This window comes from Cupressus sempervirens, chromosome 9, assembly GCF_028749045.1.
Source record: "Cupressus sempervirens isolate cs-2001-9-10 chromosome 9, ASM2874904v1, whole genome shotgun sequence".
Classification (NCBI taxonomy): domain Eukaryota; kingdom Viridiplantae; phylum Streptophyta; class Pinopsida; order Cupressales; family Cupressaceae; genus Cupressus; species Cupressus sempervirens.
In genome coordinates, this window is record NC_143126.1 from 493117591 (window position 1) to 493138889 (window position 21299).

Here is a 21299-nt window from a genome sequence, read left to right on the forward strand (position 1 = left end):
TTCCAAAGAAGTCTTCATCACCATCTACATCCCTTTCCTCTTCCTCCTCATTTAGACTATCCTCCGAGCTTGATTCCCCCGATCTTCATTTCAAGTTTCTTATTGGAGAGATTTCGATATCCTTAAAACACTCTCCAGTCCCCCCTTCCATTTCTCCATCCTGCCCAATCATATACCCCTCATTCTCCTCCCATTCCCTTCGTGATTCTTTTGGCCTTTCTAACACCATTACTATTTGGCATCCTTCCTCCTAGGGTTTTTGAGTTCCCTCTACTTCCCTGCTAACCCTTATTTCATTTTCTTCTAAAGTTTTTTCTTCCACCCTTTTCTCCATATCTTGCCTTAGCCTCGGTTCCATCCTTATTTCGATAGTCTCACTCACCAAATTCCTCTGCAAATCTTCACCACTATATTTTCACTTTCTGGTTCTTTTTGGAGCCTTTGCTGCTTTCCACATCTAAAACTTTTTCCAGTCTCACTTTCCTCAGGCCCTTGCTCCTGACTATTATTTGCTCTTGTTCTCAACATCATAACATTCTCCACTTCTGTATTATCCCTTTTCCATAGATTTTCACTCTCATTCTTCTCGATTTCTTTGATCTTGGCTATCTCCATAACCCTTTGGAGTAGCCTTTCCTCTTCTTTTTCCTTATGATGCCCTTCTTGTTTACAACTTTTTGAGTCATGATCCTCACAAAGGAAAAACTCACGAACCTTTAACCCTTCCTCCAGAGACACCGACTGTCTCCAAATGATTCCATCAATAAAGATCTCAATCAGTTCTAGGATTGGATGGCAGTCATTCCACATTATACATATTCTTGGGAACATTTGTAGAGTTTCTTTGTCCACCATTTCTACTACCTTAATAAATGTTCTTGGCTTGTTTCCAATCACTTTTTAACATTGTTCTTGCCAGTATTCCTGAGGCAAATTTCTCAACCCTATCCACAGAGGGAGTTCCTTTATTACCTCCTTTGTTGGATCAAAATTCATGGTCCATTTCTTCATATAAAACCCATATCCATCCACAAAATAAGGGCCACTATTCAAGATCTAGTCCCTATCTTGTGCTAGATCAACTATCACTATACATAAACCATTTTTCAGTTTTTAAAGTCTTTCACTTCACCCCATTTCTCATCACACCATTTTTTAACCTTCTCTATTGTTGGCTTTGGACCTCCCCACTTCAGAAATAATGCATTTTTCTCCATAAATTCACTCCTCACCTTTATCAAACTACTATCCAACACTACTTTCTCCATTGTGCAACGAGTCCACTACTGATCCTCACTCATTTGCTTCTCTTGGTTTTCCACTCCCTGTGGTTTTCTCTTTTTTTTTGGCTATATTTTCAAAATCCACTTTCTTGCCCAGATTCACAGATATGAATCTTTGCATCAGATGTCTTCTCTAGCCATTTTCATTCTGCCTTTCTCTTCCATTTTGCCATTTTCCCCATTGTTCAGTTCCACTTTTTTCCATTGAGAACTTTCCTAGAAGTTTCTATTCCCATTTTGCCATCTTCCATTCCTATTCCCCCAATAAAACCTTCCTTCATGTCTTCTGAAAGGCTCCTAGCCCTTTCCAAACCTCCCAAACCTCTAACTGTTCCTGCTATTGACTGTAAACCCTCTTTGAGCACCAGATCTCTGACGCTTCGCCATTCGATCCCTCAATATTGTAATAATTTTTAATTGTAGTGCACTGATTGCATAAGATACTATAATAATAATAATAATAATAATAATAATAATAATTAATCAAATTAAATTTAGATTCATGAGAATAACACAATATATCAAAAAAATACTATTATATATTTAAAATATTGTAAATAAGATATATGTATATTTTATTCACATATGAATTATACTTCTAATATATTGAATTTTATAATTTTATAATTAAATTTAGATTCATGAAAATAACATAATAAAATAAAATAAAATTATACTATTATATATTTAAAATATTGTAAATAAAATTAATGTACATTTTATTCACATACGAATTATAATTCCAATATATTGAATTATATAATTTCCTATGGACATTATCTTACATTTACTTAGAATGCACATGATGATAAATATAAACCAATCATAATGATACGATAATATGATAATACTACTTAGTCATGATTGAAACTTTCATCATGGCTTAAATACACATATTAATTCTTAACTCAGTAAACTACATTATCCAATCATACTAATAATTAATTAAAAAAATGAGTAAATACAAACTATGAATATATCTGAAGAATTATTTTAGCTCTAATTAAACTTAATTAGACTTACCAATCCCAAAAATAGATAATGGATTCCAGCTCAGCTATTTATCAAACATTAATAATAGTATTAAATTATTCCTCACATTTTTAACCTTTTACACATGTCAACTCTAACCAGAGACTTCTGACTGATCACACAATAATTAAACACTGGAGTCATCTTCATACTTCTTTCAAGCAAAAATAGAAATATATAATAGAGAAATATAAATAAATAAATAATAGAAAAATAAAAAAGCATTCGGTGGGTAAGCAGCGGGGGCAGTCGTTAAAGATCGAGCACGTTCCTTTTCAAATGTTTATTCAAACCGAGACCTGCGCGTTTCCGTTATGCTCCGAATCAGATCTTTTATTTATACTATTTTGTACCTGTGCGTAACTTTTTTGCCTAGGTTTTTATTCCTCCGATTTTGCTGTGTGCATAGGGTTCCATTTCTGAGCCATGGAGGTTTTGACTAACAGTTTTGTTCTAGCATTATAATTTTTTAGACAGGTTTTTTTGTTTCCACAATTTCGCTTGAATTTTGTAAAGTTAAGCTAGGGTATTATATTCTATTTTGCGCAAAATCCTTTGTTCCGGAGGATTTTTTGAAAAGAGCTAGGGCTCTAGTGTCATTCTGGCATGAGATTTGAGCCATCAGAGGTTCAGCTTGTGACGGCTGAATCGAGAATAGGTGACAGCAAGGGGGTTTTCATGGAGTCCGACTCCCCGTCGTATAACAGCAGCGGCGTCAACGGCCCTGCCAATTTCGCCTTCGCGTTCAATGATAGCAATTTTTCCGATAGGGTTTTGAGGATCGAGATCATGGCCGGGTCGGCGGAAAGCAAGTCGGAAGGGGATGGTTGTGAAAGTATTGCCGATTGGGCGAAGAACAGGAAGCGCAGGCGGGAAGGTGTCAATAAAGAAGCTGGTATGTTTGAGAATCATGATTCCTGTGTATTCTTTCTTTTTTTTTGGGGGTAAATTTATGAAGTCATCCGTGAGTTTATATATTTGAACGTGTCATTGGATATTTGCGCAATACCTGGAATGTTATGTCTGTATTTATTTTTATTCCGCATAATTTTGATTCATATGAACTTTCCATATGACGGTTGTCCCGGGCTTTTTAATTTGAAAGATAAAAGCAATGAATATAAGTGTAATTTTAATTATCTTGAAACTTTCGTGTTTATATATTCGTGCGAAGTCTGGGTTTTCGTTGTTTTAGGTTAAAGTCGTAAAGTAAAGTCAAGCGCAACTCAATTCATGTGAATGCCCATTTCACTTCTTGCAGAAAAGATCAAATGCTTGTCTTATTAAATGGCGAATTTGAGAATCCATGGAAAATAACAAATTATATGGAAGTGTAGTTAACATTGTAAATGTTGAATTTTTGCTTTTGTTTTAGAGAAAATCTTATGAGTTGAAATATGATTCTGAATTTTCATGCGGGGCTGGACTTTTCACACTGAATTGGTGTATATTCATGAATGCCAGTTTAATTTTGATCTGGTTTTTAGTCTTGTTTGAATAATTGCTGGAAGCATGACTTTTCATGTTCTTTAAAGGGAAATTCTAAGAATTTAAGCATAATTTTAATATTCTTAAAACATTGTTTGGATTTTTATGCCTGGCATGGAATTACATTCCGAATTTCAGTTCTTTAATTGCTTTTGGTAGAAAATTTCATGTTGACAAGGTCAATTTTTCTAAGTCATGACGTAAATGTTATTTAAGAACTGAAGTTTTCTGTGTTCATGAAAATTTTGAATACCAAATTGGTATTTTTTATAAAACTTAATGGAAAGTCTTGATATGTTATTCTGATTAGGGTAATTGTTCAATTGTTGTTTTGATTTTTATGGGAGTCCTGAAATTTAATATCACATATGTTGATTAGGAACCTCAATGCAATTTCTTTTCCAGACACATAATATTTCACTTTGTTTTAGGGTTAATCTGTTAACTATGATCTCAGATTGGTGTGAGACCTGAATTTTGTGATGTTAATTGTAAGTCCTCATTTAAATTTTAGTATATATTGGAGAGCCAAAAATTCATGTAGTTTTAGGGTAAATTATTCTATTCATTCCTTAAAGTCAAAGTGAGATGTTTTGAAGGGTAATGTCTCCAATATATTGAAATGAAGAGTTTTTGGTGAAAACTTTGTAGTTCGCTTTCAGCATTTTGAATCACACTTTTTAATCCATCGTTAGACAAGAAGAAATGCTACAAAGATTGGAGTATTAGCTTATTAAAATTTGCACACATGCCAAGGAAGACATGGCAATAAAAGATAAATGTTAATGTCATGATTAAAGTACAAAACCATATGAATATTTTCTAATTTGAACATTGCCTAAACTGTCTAAGTGGTTGTGCTGGTGCACAAAAACTGATTGATAACGATTCTTGTTGAAGAACACTATTATTTTTAAGGCTTATCATGGTCATCCGATAAAATCCGTATTGAGGCTTTTGCTCTTGCTTGTGATGCTTTTTAGTTGCATCCCTTTCACAATCTACTATCTCGTTCATATAAAAGAAGGGCTCCACATCCACATCAATCCTACAAATGTGGATTGATTTTATTGAGGTCAATTTCTTTACATTTTTCTTGTCTATCCATATATTAAGTATGAAAGTGCATATTGTATTGTAGTACATCAACAAGGTCGTTTAGATGCTTTGAATAAAGTCGTTGTGCTGTAATGAGCGAATGGTCTCTTTGCAAATAGCAATCCATTCCATGTTTTTCTCGTCATTTTAAGTAGGCCCTGTCTAAGGCTGCTTGAGCAAGAAGTTTAGATCACGGGTGCAACCTTATTATGGACGGCTCGACAACTTAGACACTCATCAATATATTGCATGTAGAGGGATCTTTTTTAGCCAATTGATTGTTTGCATCATCGCAAGGATGGAAAGTTCTATTCTTAGAAACTTAGTGATATCCTTTGATGAGACTTCCTTTAACAACGTGGCACAATTCAGGATAGTTGCATCGAATGCGTACAGAGGGGTGGGTAAGTTGGTTGAAGCTTCTTACAATCATACATTGAATCAATTGTGTGCAGGCCCATGAACAATGTATCAAGGACATCAAAGAATTGAGTGAATCAAACAAGTTGATGTGAGAGATATTTGAATGCTTATTTGTAATCACAAAATGCCACATGCATATTTTTGGTGCTTTCTAGGGATGAATTTATTGAACATTTTGAAATTGAATATGCAGCCTACTTCATTATCTTGAAGAGGATGATTGAGTAGCAAGAGTGTTGGTAACTATTGGTAATTACATATGGGTGAAATTGGTGAATTGAATCCAAGAAAGAGTAAGTGAAGAAAGTGGGGAATAGCAACCGTTTTTGGTGAAATGCCATTTTAATCATCTCTGTAATATCCCTAGTTTTCATGGCTATTAACTACTTTGACTTTGATGTTTCAAGGCTCCGGGAGATGTATGAGCATATTGATAGCACTCTTGGTTATATAAGAGCCATTGTATGGCATTGTGACTCCATCTTGTAGTCTTACAATGAGTACATTCAGTGTATCCTTCCATAATTTTGGGAGAAGCACACCACTATTAGGCATGGTGGAGTTATCCCCCTATTATAGAGCCTTTCATGAATTCCATCTAGAAGTGTATAATGTAGTGGAAGCCTCATTAGATTCAAAATTATTGGACCCAAATTTGCCAAACTTTAGGGGCTACAAAATTGTGGTAAAGTTGGATAGGGAGATTTTGGCACTGGTGAATGGGGAACCCATTTGGTTGGTTGTAATTTTGTGGGCCTTTATTACCAATTAGCATTATTGACATAAAATCTATCATCATAGGTTTGTTGTTCCTTTATTGTTAGGAGGAGCTAGTTTACATACAACATCTTCTGTTATGGTAGTTTACATACAACATCTTCTGTTATGCTGATAGGATTAAGCTTACCTTTAGGAAGCTCGTGACTATGCATGGTGCCCTGCATCTCAAGGATCTCAAATTAATTACAAGGAGATTTAGCATAATGTAGGATGTAGATTTAGAGTAGCCAGTATAGATTGATGACGATCAAGCTACACTTGTAAGGTTGGTTGGTGCTAGTTGTAGCAGTTAGATCAGTCTAAAAGTTCTAGTGACGAGGATTATGCCACAACATCTGTATTAGACAATAAGTTTGATTAACATTGGCCAATTGTATATTGCATTGCATACTTCATGAAATTGAAAAATATGATAGTTCAGAACTTTCTATCAATTATTTAAATGTTTACACAAATGAAAAATTGCAATTTCTTTTACCATTTTTTGTAACTAAACTTTCAAATATTTAATATTATATTCTATTTTAACTGCTATACCCCTGCGGTCTTGTAGACTGTCAAAAACTGTGTTTCTTTCAGAGTATGCCCCTGCAGTCTTGGAGACTGTAAATAACCGTATTATTCTCAGACTATCTTTTGAAGATGCTTTTTCTATGTGTTTCAAGGATGGCAGTTCACGTGGCTAGTTATTTGGAACAATATCATACATATAAAATGAGGTTTCTAGATTACGCATTCACATATTACATCGAATTCAAGATTCAATGTTCAGTGTGCAATGCACAGTGGTTCATATTCAGCAGCAATAATTTTTTTTTCATGTTTAGTTTTAAATAGTTACCAAATTGGGCAAAATTTGGGATCTGGATTTTTCTATGGAAGTTTTACCTATTTCATTGTTGAAAATTTCAGATTTCCAAATTTTTTGACGTCTTGAATGAATTTGAAAATATGAAACCTGGTAACTATGGTTTTTATTATGGAAAAAGGTCCTAAGGTTATGAGTCCACATCTGTACAACAATTGGCATAGCAATAAGATTATTGATATACAATTATACAATTGTAAAATAACTAGACCTCCTACACAAAAATGCCTTCTCTTCTTTCCTTCATCACAGTCGCAATTGCATAATGGAAATTGATTATGGTAATTGTGAGTTGCAAGTTGTTAAGTGGATTAGCTATAGGGCAGGTGTAGTGATTGATGAGGGGAATTGTATTTCTTCTTTTTAAATGGAGAAATGGGGGGTGGGGGTGGGATTCTGGATATCCATGAGACAGTGTTTTTTATAAAGAGGTATTTCTGGGGATGTTTCTGCAAATTTTATGAGGCAGGGGTGGCTAGCAGACTGTAAAGAGCAACCTCAATCTGATTCTTATTTTTTTTTGTTCATTATATGGTTTAATTCTCTGTTATGTTATCAGCGTAGGCTGTCAACATAGCTCCTTTGATTGTTGTCTTTCAGCTTGCAGTATTGGGTAGTGGTTGCTATAATTTCCAAACTCCGACTCTTCCTTTCCTAGACTATCAACATAGCTCCTTTATGACATCAGCATCTTAGCTTATCTGTTTTGGATTGCTATTTAATTTCGAACCCTTTTTTTCCTAGTTCACAGATTTCCAAACTTGATGATCAGGCCCCCTGAGTTATTCTCAGTAGAGAAAAATACGTGTTTGTCCTTCAACTCAATGGCTAGTTTGTTCTCTTGACATTCCAGTTGATTTTCTTTTTTCATCTCATGGTTATCCTTACTGCCAATGTAACCAAGAATGAAGGCCAAAGCTACACTCGTATTAACAAACAGACTCAGCAGTTCAGTCATTTGAATAGCCGTGATGTGTTCAATATATTATTCACCAGACTAATCATGTCACTAGGAAATCACAGATGGAACCTTCTCGGTCTATGGACATCACACTATCCTTCTGTAATGGTCTGTTTGCTTCGAGTTAAGTTGTTTTTCAAATTTCTTGTGATTACTAATAAAATCACTCAGCCTCCCTTGCGACTTCAAGGGTTATCAACTCATTCTACCAGAATCTGCTAACAGTTCTTTGTACTTTGCAAAAACATCAATATGGACCCCATTGATTAACTCCTGGCTTCCCTTAAGCCAGCTAAGAATATTTTGCACTGTAGAAACCTTCTGATTCATTAATATAGAAATCTTAAGCCCAAATCTGACAGCATCCTCTAATTTCATATCATAAGATCATTATGCCCCTCGTCCAAATAATACTAGAAATGCCTTAATCAGCAGTGTTAAAAGTCTATGTATGTGAAATAATAGAACACATAGAATTTAATGCCAATAGTTATTTTAAAGTATAAGCTCAACCTCAAGTTGATACTGTAGCTAACCATTGTCTTATGTTACACAAGGCAAGAAGTTGAAGGTGACTTTCAGATCATTCTGTGGTAAACAATATGTTTTCTCCAAAATCAATTTGACACAGAGCCTTGATAATATTATATAGGAAATTGTGGAAACATTTTAATATTTACCCTTATGTTAAAAGGGTGGCTAATGGAGTTTCTAACAAGCTAGGCAATTTAAGTGTAACTAATAACAAGAGTTGAGATGTTTTTTATTCTAATACACTACTTTCAAAGGCCCCACTCATTCTTAAATACTGGGAGGAATTATTTTGGAGGTGTTGTTATTAACTTATTATTTTGGATTGCAGAAACTCAAGGTTTTGAATCACAACCCCATAACTTATGCTTTGGTATTTTTGTTTATATTTTGAAAATGTAACCTAGTCTATTAAGTTAGGGCTTTCCATAATAAGTACCTCCATACTAATCTCATATCATCAACCCCCAACCCCATTTGATCAGCTTGGCAATATTAAGATGTATAAATAAAAGGAACCCCATTTGATCATGGACAAATTGGCTCTTAAGAATGCATGGACATCCCTTAAATTTCCAAATAGATTCTCTGCATTCTGAAAAGAGCCAATTTGTTAGAAACTTTTCAAAAATTCCCTTTTGCCTGTCCGCCTTTCTGACTGAAATCAATTCCTCATAATCTTCCTCATAATTCTTTAAAATTCTCTTTATTCTTGAATTTTGTCCATATGCGTTAAAGCAATATTTCACTTTTGTCTTTAGTTTAATTGTTTAATTTGCAAGAGAAATATTATTTAATTTTAATTTTAATAAAATGCTAATAAAGTGCAACTTTGCATTTAATTAATATATAACATAGGGTCTCATGAACTGGTAAGGGACATTACAGGGACATCCCTTGCTGTTCTTATGTCCTGGGGATGCTGCAGGGGATGGGGATCTGGGTATCAGGTGTGATGCCTTCCCATTATAGTTTTAAAATCTGTTTTACTGAACTTTGGGTGACTATATTAGCAAATGTGCTGAAAGTAGGGGAATCAAAAGCATAAAAAACTTTACCTTATATTTAATTTTTTAAAGCAAAAACTATGGAACTCGATTCTTTTAAGATTGATTGCTACCTCCTAGTTTTTTCTACCATCTAGGACAACATGTTGCCCCCTATATATCTAATACCTATGTCACAATGTTTGTTGAATTTTCAGCTAAAAATTTGAAATTCGGTTAACTTGAAAAAAATAAAAAAATTCGTTGAAATTTGTATCAAGTTCACTGGAAGAGGAATTTCCTACAGCTGGCATTAGTTGGAAAGGAAATGTCTACGGCCTGTCACCGAAGAAGGCATGCAGAAGAAGAGGGCCCACCCGCCACACCAACTTGCCACTGTAGACTTATTTCTCTCTTCCCTGTATAATGAATTTCTGATTCCAGTGAGCTGAATGTGTTTACAATATATCCCTTGGCCGGCCCTAACAAAGACCTTTGGTGGCAATGCTTTGTATATATGCTAACAGGGGACACAGCTGTTGTCTTATCACCTACCCACTTCATCCACAGATAATAATATGAGCCAGTGGGTCTAAACACAGGCAGGGATTGAATATTTTGAAGCCACAGTCTGAATCCATCCCACAGCGGCATTGTAGACTAGAACCACCCTATTATTTGTTTAAATTTTTTCAAAATTATTTCTGTCGATTTTCTCTAAAACCTGCCTAGGGTTTTCTGCTTGGAGAAATTTGAAATCTGGAGCTAGGTTTTTGTCCTCTCCAAATCATGATTTTTGCCTGCAACTCACATCTGAAAAATCGTGGCCGTTTTCTTAAGAAATTGCAGATTTCCTTGGCAACAAATCACAGTTTTTTATCAGGTTTATGAGATTCACGGCCTGCCCTCATGACTGGGTGATATTTATCTCTGCAACCTGCGTCTGCACGGGAAATCGCGACTTCTAAAATCGCAGCTTCTTGTTCGTGACTGGTCCGTTTTTGTCCTCGGAAAATCGTGGTCATTTTGGAATTTCTTTTTTTTCTGCTGCTCGCATTTTGATCTGTGCGACTCATCTGCAATTCGGGTTTTTTTTTAACTTGCTGCATGATTTGAATCAAAAAAACGAAAAACGGCTCTGAGTTTTACCAAAAAAACCCTTGCTCCAGCCACGTCTATCCTTATTTGGAAGGACCTCACTGTTTTCCAGCACCATCTGAATCTGTCATTGTGCTTTGGGAAGCAGATCGGACAATTTATTTTAAGAAAACCGCCATTTTTTTTGCAACATTTTTCCATCAATGGCTGCCAACTAGGGTTTTGTTCGAAAACATGACTTTTTGGCTCGGAAAAATTTTCTGATCACATATTCTTGGTGGGTTTTTCGAGATCTCAAATGGGTCTTCATCAGATTTTTGTGGGTGCCTCGATTTTCGAGCCAACGGATTTGGATTCTGTCAGTGTATTATTTCTAGGTTTTTTGAGCTCTCATCTTGGTACTTCTTCGATTTTTTTGGGTCTTTCATTTTCTCACCTCGAAGTTTGTGCCATTTAAGATATTCACATATTATGAGCATTTGTATTAGTAGCATCAGAAGTCAGACTTAATTAAAAAGCAAGCCAATGCTGCCCAACACTCAAAGTAGAAAGAATATATCTACCATGCCTTTATGGCCAGCATACCTGCAGATCATGTTAAATCTTTTGCCTGGTATATCGATTCCGGTGCCTCCCTTCATTTCACTCACAAACGTGATTGGTTTGTTGAGTTCACTTCCTATTCTGACTCAGTAATCTTTGGAGGCGGCAAAGAATACAATATTGTCGGCAAGGGCAATGCTTAGATTCAGCTTGGAGGAAGAAAACTCATGTTCCTCAATGTATGTTATGTTCCTGGCATGAAACATAATCTTGTCTGTTAGTCAGATTATGAAGCACTGTCCTTTGTTGGATGTCATTTTCAGTGGAAATAAGTGTTTGATTATTGATTGTGCTTCTCGCACTACCCTTGCTGTCGGTCTTGAGGATCATGGTATTTATAGGCTTGTAGATTCAGACAATTCCCTTGAGCATGCCTTCATCGCCAAATCATCTGCTCTCAACAGCCTCTGGCATCAGCGATACGGTCCCCTGAACATTCAATATTTAGCACGTCTTGCTTGGGATAATTTAGTCCATGGCCTACTTGATATCCAGACCTAGAATCATCACGTTTGCGGAGCTTGCCAAGTAAGGAAGCAACATAGGACACCATTTAAGGATGGTGAATCATTGCAGGCATCTAAAGTGCTCCAGTTGGTCCACGCTGATGTATGTGGTCCTATGAATTCTGCTTTTGTTACTAGGAACAAGTACTTCTTACTCTTTGTGGATGATTTTAGTTGCAAAACGTGGGTATATTTTCTTAAGCAAAAATTAGATGCTTTTCTTGTATTTCAACAGTTTAAAGCTCTAGTAGAAAAAGAGTTTGGTTCCTCCATCCGTACTCTTAGGACCGATAATCGGGGGGAATTCTGTTCTTTTGCTTTCTCTACCTTTTGTACTACTCATGGCATTAGATGTCAGTTCACCACACCTCACACCCCTCAACAAAACGGTGTTGTAGAGCATCGAAACCGTGCCATCATAGAAATGGCTAGGGCTATGCTAGAACATAGAAATGTTCCCAGAAAATATTGGGCAGAAGCAATACCCACAGCTGTCTACCTTCTTGACCTGTCACCCACCCTTGCAATTAATCATAACTCCTGAGGAAGCCTGGTCTGGTCGCAAACCTAGGATCAACCATTTCAAAGTTTTTGGCTCTCTAGCATATGTATGGATTCCTGATGCGAAACGCACTAAGTTGGATTCCAAAAGCTAGAAACTCATGTTTACAGGATATAACCACACACATAAGGCCTACAGACTGATTGATGTAAATACTGATCGTATAATCTTCAGTCGTGATGTTGTGTTTGATGAGGAACTCGGAGCATTTCCGCTCTCTGCCTCCCCACCGCATTTCGAGATTTAGTCTTCACCAATCTTTGATTTGAATTCTTCTATTTTATATGAGTCATCTGATGCTACTGATACACCACCTCAACCACTTCTAGAGAATACAACTCCTGCTCCTGCTCCTCATCCAGCGATTCCAATAGCATCTGATATTGGCTCCTCTACTCTACAGCCAAAATGGTGGGCTCAAACGATTAGTGAAGATGAACTCATTGAGGGTAGAACCTCCAGAAATAAGAGCATTCAGCACAACAAAGTTAATATAGCTCTTATGGCCAACATCCACAGTATCCCTAAGCCCCAGACATATGTAGAGGCCAAAGGAATTCCAGAATGGGAATAGGCAATGGATGCTGAGCGTCAGAGTCTTCAAAAGAACCACACCTAGGTTCTTTCAGATCTCCCTCTTGGGAAGAAACCCATTAGCTGTAAATGGGTCTATAAGGTCAAGTAGCATGCGGATGGTACCTTGGACAAATACAAAGCCATACTGGTTGCTTGAGGATTCACCTAGCGCGAAGGCATTGACTATGAGGAGACATTCGCTCTGATAGCCAAGATGAGTAGTATTCTCATTCTTCTTGCCATTGCAGCTCAGTATGGGTGGAAAGTTCATCAGATGGATGTGAAGAGTGCTTTTCTCAGTGGAGAATTACAGGAAGAAGTCTACATAATACAACCTCCAGGTTTTAAGGTTGCTGGTTCAGAACCAAAAGTATGTAGACTCCAGAAGGCCCTTTACGATCTTAAACAGGCCCCTAGGGCTTGGTAAATAAAGATTGATCAGTACTTGGTTGCTTAGGGATTTCAACGTAGTCCATTAGACAGTAATTTGTATATTAAACACTGTGGTAATGATATTCTTTTTCTTGTTGTCTATGTGGATGATTTGATCATTAGTGGGAGTTCAGAACATTTGATTTCAAAAATCAAACAGGATCTATGCAGAACTCAGATTGCTTCATTATTGTTTAGTATTGAGGTTTGGTAGATTGACAACAATATTTTTTTGTCTCAGTTGAAGTATGCCAGAAATTTGCTTGACAGGTTTCAAATGCAGGATTGCAAACCTGCCACCACTCCTATGGAGACTGGTCTGAAATTGTTCGCACAATCTGCTTCTCCTCCTGTAGATGAAACACTCTTCAGGCAACTAGTAGGTAGTCTCATCTACCTTACTACTACTAGACCTGACTCAATTTTGCAGTCACCTACATCTCACGGTTCATGACGAACCCCAAGACTGATCATTGGATAGTAGCGAAACATGTGTTACGCTATGTACATGGTACTTTAGATTATGGTCTTCTTTACACAAGGAGTACTACTCCTTAGCTCAGTGAATTCACCGATTTCGATTGGGCCGACTCAGTTGATGACAGGAAATCTACTTCTGCCTATGTGTTCAGTATCGGATCTGTAACAGTTACTTGGACTAGTAAGAAGCAACAGGCACATGCACTCTCCTCTACAAAAGCAGAATATAGAGGAGCTGTCAAGGCAGCTTGTGAACCAGTTTGGCTCTGTCAGATGCTTGCAGATATGCATATTCCTTAAGCAGGTCTGACTTCTTTGTTTTCAGACAATTAGGGAGTACTCAAACTACAAACCAAGCACATAGAGCTTCATTACCATTACATCCAACAATTAGTAGAAGATGAATCACAAGGAGTACTACTCCTTAGCTCAGTGAATTCACTGATTCTGATTGGGCCGTCTTAGTTGATGACAAGAAATCTACTTCTGGCTATGTGTTCAGTTGGATCTGCAACAGTTACTTGGACTAGTAAGAAGCAATAGGCACATGCACTCTCCTCTACATAAGCAGAATATAGAGGAGCTGTCAAGGCAGCTTGTGAACCAATTTGGCTCCGTCAGATGCTTGCAAATATGCATATTCCTTAAGCAGGTCTGACTTCTTTGTTTTCAGACAATCAGGGAGTACTCAAACTACAAACCAAGCACATAGAGCTTCATTACCATTACATCCAACAAGTAGTAGAAGATGAATCTATTTAGTTACTCTATGTCCCTACCTCAGAGCAATCAGTAGATATTTTCACAAAACCCCTTGGTCCTGACAAGTTTGTTAAATTCAGGGGATCTATTGGTGTAGTAAATAGATTGAGCATTAAGGGGGGGGGGGGGGGGGGGGTATTAAAATAATCTCTATGTTTCTTTTTAATGCTCACTATTGTATATTATTATATCTCTGTAAATATTAGAATGTTTCTAATATTTAGGTGTAGTCTAGAATAGAATGTTTCTATTCTATTCAACTCTCCTCTTTGTATATATAGATCATTTTGATCTCTGATTAATTAGTCAAGTATTCTGCCATTTACGTTTGTATTCTCCTTCCTTGCTCAAAGCATACACTGTTCTCCTCATTGCACAATAAGCTTCACACACTTTCCAATCTTTTATGCTTTGAGCTGAAACGTGTTGAATGGGGCTGACTGAGGCAGGCTACCAAATATTTCTCTTTGACAGGTGATATCTCATCATTGTCAGCACTTTTCCAGACTACATCTTACCCATATTCCCCTTTCTGATTTTCATAGGTGATATCTCATTACTAACTAATAACATCACTTTTCTGGAATCTGTACGTGTGTTCTGTAGAGGAAAATGAGGCAAGCAACTCATGAGAGTTGTAGAAGCATGGGACTGTGTTTAGAGAGTAGTGAGAGCTGACCCTTCGTCATGAGAGGGCCTCTGAGGTTGTTATTATAAGCCACATTTCCAGAAACTTTGCATCTGTGCAGAGCACTTTCAGATCACCTCCTAATCATCTTCCAGCCTTTGGCCCGTCAAACTTCAAAATATGCATGCTTTCTCTCACCTCATTCAATGAACAGTTTTAAAGCATTTGAGTAAGGACAAGTTCTTATTTCTTGAAATGTTGGCTGCTTAGGAATCAGGGAGTCGAAGCTGGGGCTACAAATCAGAATCTTGTGCATTTCCTCTCGAAGAACTTGCAGATGAGGATCTTTTACCTATTTCCCATTTACAACCTAAATCTTTGTTGCCTGTAATGATATTTTTGGTTGTTTCTTCAATAATGGTCAGTTTGGTGAAAACAGTGCTTCTCCCCCTTAAATACCTGTCCTATACGTTTGGCCTATGGATTGCTTCAAGATCTAGGTCATTGCCTCTGCCATCTGTTTCTGTATCCCTGTCTCTTACCTCTAAGAAGCTGTTTGGTACATGCTTCCAGTTCCATAACCACTTTGATTTTCTTCTTATCATATTTTGATATCTGTCTTCTGGAGTCTCTTAGCAATGAACTTGTGCTGTATTAAGCTGGTCAGATGACTTGGCCATAACAGACCATGCAGCAGACAAATGAAAAGGAAACTATCAATAGTATCCAAACACTGAAGGGGACACTGCAAAATTGTTTTCTAGAGAAAGCTATAGGGCTTAATCATTGATAGCTAACAGAGTGGTACTAAAAATAGTAATTTGTTGAATGGGTTGCTAGTTACTGGTAGATTTAAGGTAGCAAGGTCATCATGGTTCTCATTTGCGGGGACCACAATTGTAGCATAACCTTTCCCTCTACCAAAAATGACTTACCTTGAAAATCTTGGTAAATCTCAATGTTGGGATTTTTTAAGCTTAGAGCTCTTGCTTGCTTAATTCTAGAATGTGATCACGAGTCATGACAATTTGACTGATGTACCCAATATCAAAAATGAAGCCTCTAGGATTATTAAGGTTGATCCAATCATTTACGTTTTGTTGTATCTAGGTTTAAGAGCTTTGTTGTTGTAGCCTCCTTTTCTAAACTTTGGGTTTCTATATGAACATATTTCTCATTTGTTTCTGTTGGTAAAAGTTGGAAATTGCCGAAAGTAATGTATTTCAGATGTTGATTGTGTATTTTGATAGCCTTATTTACTCTGTTATGATTTTATCTGTTTTTTTAATAAATTTTGAAATAGCAGAAATTCTGGAGGCTTGTGAGGAGCATATCATGTTTAACAACCAGCCAGATACAGATGATGCAGCAGCATATGATAATCCCGATGAGGAAGCTGTAGCAATGATTGAGGAATCCCCTACTGCTGTAGGAATGCTCTCAAGTCCTGCGGGTATGTACCTGAATTGTGTACTGTTGCACTATTTTTAAGACTTATTGGCATTTTTTTTTTAATTTCAAATTTTAAACATTTTTAAATTTAATTTTATAGTTTCTGAGTCGACTGAACTAGTTTTTTCCTGATCTACATGGTTGCACTGCTTGTAAATTCGTTGAATTTTTTTGAGGATCAATCATAGTGGGACTATTAGTTTTAAGAATGTGGCGCTCTTTCAGTGCATTGTTTCTTAGGGAATCATGTATGTGTGAATATCGAATCAATCTTCATTACCCAGCTTGCACGAGTAAGCTTTAACAAGAAAATTATCTACTCTGCTGAAATAGGGTATGTTGCTCTCATTGCTTCTGGGTGATGGTGAAGCACAGAGATCATTCATTGAATTGCTCGCCTAGCATAGGCACACTTGCTACTGGGAAAAAATAAGATTAAAATATGAGAGTCCAAAATCAAATAAACAGTCAAGGAAATTTATATTAAAAGCCTTGGTACAAGGAAAACTATTGGAAGTGTCAATTGATTACTTCCTTTCCTTAAGCTTGGGGGATTACAAAGAGCACAAGTTGGAGTATGCTTGGAACAAATCATTGCTGTGATGATTCTTTTGGCCTCTTGACTTCCCCAACCTGTAAACAACTAATTTATTTGATGCGTCTTTCATTTTTGAATACAATGTGCTGCAACTTGAGGACATCTCCGAATCAACAATAATTTGAAAAGAAGAGTACTGGTTATTTCAGGCAAAATTACCAGTTTGCAGATAATGTGATCATGGTTATATTAAAAAATCTAAATCAAAATATCATTAGAAGAACTTTAATATTCTAAGATCAAAAGACTATTTTAGTATTTTAAGATTGACTGCTAAAAATATGCAATAAAATCAGCAGTTTCCACAAAATCCATTGCATAAAAACGATCAAACACATGATTTGTGAAGTCAGGAACTGGAGTAATGGAAAAAAAGCCCATGTGGTATTATAAGTCAGCACAATGAAAATGCAAAGCTTTGACAGTAAACATGAGTTTCTTTCAAGAGAGAATAAAAGGAGTAAGCTAAATTGAAAATAACTAGAAATACTGGAAGAAGCATTTCAGTGAAACTCTTGAAGCTCCTTTAGGAAGAGACTAACGAAGAATTCTTTAGACAGCGTGGAGAGTTCAAAAATGACCCTCGTTATTGCCTTAAATTTATCCTCAAATTCTATGACCAATGTTCCTATATTTGATTTAGTGAGGTTAGCATGGGTGTAAAGTGGCTCAAATAGTTATATTTGGAAATCAGCACCAATTTCTTCATGAGGAATTTTACTAATTATACAAACTAGTTGTAGAAGTATGTAGCTGCGATACAGACTACATGCCTACGATCTTTTGCAGTCATGTTCTCAGAATCTCTTCTATGTGACCTGTGTTTGTGTTTTTCTCTGGACGGATTAATTGTTTGTGATTCTCTTTTTCTGCTGCTCTGTTCTCTTATGATGTCTACTTTGGTTCATATGATTGCTTGGTCTTCTTTTTTGCTCCATATAACCTTGGCACCTTGGCATCATATATTTACTGGCAACATGTTTCCCAGCTCCTTTATATTAACTCCTTGCATCCTGCGATCTCACTCTTCTTACTATGGCTAGAGAATTTCATATTTTCTAAACGTTTATGCTGACTTGGTAGCTGCGTGTGTTGCTATGATGATTTGGCAACAAGTAGATCATTCAAGGATGCCATTTTGTTTTGTGGAGCCGTTTGGCATCATGTCACTCTAGTTTTCACTATCTTTGATGGTTCATTTCTTCTTCAACAGCTTTAAACTTTATGTGTGTGCTGCTTCATTCATTGCAGCATCGTTTCATAGGGAGAGGATCTAGTACTCGAGCATGTTCCAATGGTTGTGATAGAAGTTGTTAACTTAACACCCACACTTGTTGATTTAATATCCAACATTTTTGACAAGATTGTACCAATAGTTTTGACTTTAAAGTTCTTGCTAATGAAGACAACCCATAATTGAATGAAAAGTGTCCCTTTTCCCAAAAAACAATCAATAGTGTGATGCCACATCAGCTGCACAAGTATGGGGGTCTCCAATGCACTATGATTGGTCTCACTTTTTTTTTGGGCTGTTTTGAACACCTTGGCAAAAGGCATGCTGATGTGGCATCATATTTGATGATGTGGCTTTGAAACCTTAGTTATGAGCAGGGGACTTGCCAAGGAAGCTACTATCAAAAAATGGGAGTGATTTAAATTTCCACATAAGATTTTGAGAAGCACAAAGTTAGGGTGCTCAACTACTGGGTCCTCTCCCCTAGTTTGTAGCTGCCAATTTGTATAGAGGGGTGCGTCGTGTGTCACTGCCAAGCGAATCAGTAATATTGTGTTTTGAGTTGAGTTTTTATAATATGAAAAGCATTGATGTAGCAGATGATTGTGGTTGAACATTTTGTTTTTGGGAAAGTATGATATTGAATGTATTTTTCATTTTCAGATTTTGATTGTATGCTCTGCATGTGAGCAGCATCTTTATGTATATTCAGATTAAGCTGTGATATTGATATCTGGGTATTGTGACTCATAATGCAATGCTCTGTTGAAATTTATTGGCTCTGATCATTGCATGTTGAAGACCGGCTATAGTGGCCAGATATTCTCTTGTCATTGATTTGTTGAACTGAATAAAGGATCTATCTTGCTGTGGGCTGGGTTGTTACCCTCATGAGGAAGGTTTTTCCCAGGGCAACTTCTTGTGTTATCAGTTGTTTTTAAATTTTGTATTTCATTTGTTACATTATTCTTTGTGGTTCTTAAATTTAACATGGTATTAGAGTGGGTCTAAGGAATCGATTTAGAACCAGAATTATTATTATACTTTTAATGTTTGCTTTACCTTCTTGGTGTTTGGTTCAGTTAGTTACTTTTAGTGAGCAGATTTTTCTTTCAAAAGTGGAGATACAAATCGACTCCAAATGCCCCAAAATGAAGGACAAAGGGTACCAATAGTTGGATAGATCATCATTGCATTGATAATCCTCCTCTGAATTGAGATGTACAACTCCCTCCTAGATGATATTCAGTGAATCGAGTAACTTGATATGTCTTTAACTTGAAGACACTAAGGCATACTAACATCTACCCATAAATGTGAGACGAATGCGGTTATTAGATTTACAAACTGAACCGGGTGAGAAAGACTAACAAACAGCCCAAAGACCACTTATTAAGTCTTTCACATTACAGAGGAAATGAAAGGAATTAATATCTTATTTTGCAAACTACAAGTATGTAAACTGACTGATTTATTGACATATATGTACTTGATAATACAGAGCTGTATTTAAAATATGGAAGAAGTGACCACAAGACCAATTTCAACCTGAGAAATAAATATTCAGACCTCAAGAACAAATATATATATATATGATTTCCTTTAATTTCAAACACAACAAAACAACCAAAAGATCATTTTGCCCCTGCTATTAAAATCAAGTTGCAGGAAATAAAATAATTTCCCCTATTTCCCTCCGTTATAGTCAATACAAAAAAAATGTATTTCTTTCCTCTTGTACCCTCAAGACCGCTAGAAAAAGAAGAACCCTATGTCTATGGGAGGGAGATACCAATAGCTTATGAGTCCCTTTCGTGTAGGGAATCTAACTCACAAGTTGAGCATACTCTATATTGAGGGGTGGGAGGATATCTCAATCCATATATATGGCATAAGCTTTTAGTATCATGTATCTTTGTTTTCTAAAACACATTTTTTGGTGAAACTATTTAGCAAGCCTTCCTCTGATAGGTAGATAGACATAATGTTATTGTATGAATTAGACTTTTATAATCATACTTTGCGTAATCACCTTTGTTACTCACATCGACTTTGTTCATTTTCTTTGATTATAAGATCACCGCCATTGCACCAATTGTGCACAACATGGGCTATTAGATGTCTCAAATTGGTGAGTTTGGGAATCGATGGGGCAATCAACCAGAACTGCCAATCATAGGCTCGTTGCCTTTTGAATACTAGGTTCAGGGGAGCCTTTTAATGAAACTAGCATCTTGTTAAACAATTTGGGGCCATCTTTTGTGTTTGACCTATATTAATATTTCACTGTGAAATCTCCTCTCATGTAGACTTAAATAGGCTTTTGGAAACTGATATTTATTGATAAGCATTTGGTCAAACAATTTGTATGTTTCTTCGACATGTACATAATTGTGTGCACTCTTTGTTTATTCAACAATATCTTGATGATGATCACCTCTTTGTCTCGTCGATGAGTGCGATGTAGTCTCTAGGGAACTTCAAAATTTTCATTTGGTCATAGTCATTCACCAACATACAGACTTCTCTTCGTTCGATTTGAAAGGATATGTTGGGTTAGATGCCAATTTCGCTATAATTTTTATTGAGTTGCTAGTGTGAACAATGCTAGAGATTGATGATACGTCACGGGGTCAGTGGGATCCACTGGGAATTGGACATTGAACATGCGTGAATTAGCATTCTGATGAACAATTTGTGTCCACCCCATGATAGTTGTCATGCTTCTATAATGTCTTGTGTTGAGGCATCAACTCTTATGCACATTGGCATTTTATCAAGCATTTGGAGTCAGCTCCTAGGCTTCACCAGGGTCAGGATTTCAATGCCAATTTCGCTATAATTTTTATTGAATTGCTAGTGTGAACAATGCTAGAGATTGATGAACGTCACGGGGTCAGTGGGACCCACTGGGAATT

General features: G+C 36.5%; 1 protein-coding gene across 1 annotated transcript in view; it reads left to right on the top strand.

Moving 5' to 3' along the window:
* Window positions 1–2600: 2600 nt before the first annotated feature.
* LOC149539486 (BTB/POZ domain-containing protein POB1-like) overlaps window positions 2601–21299 on the top strand; it is a 43952-nt gene continuing 25253 nt past the window's right edge. The window contains exons 1-2 of the mRNA XM_089800722.1: window positions 2601–3210; window positions 16404–16550. Of these exons, the coding sequence (XP_089656848.1) occupies window positions 2922–3210; window positions 16404–16550 (436 nt within the window). The 5' untranslated portion in view covers window positions 2601–2921. The remainder of the gene's footprint in view (window positions 3211–16403; window positions 16551–21299) is intronic.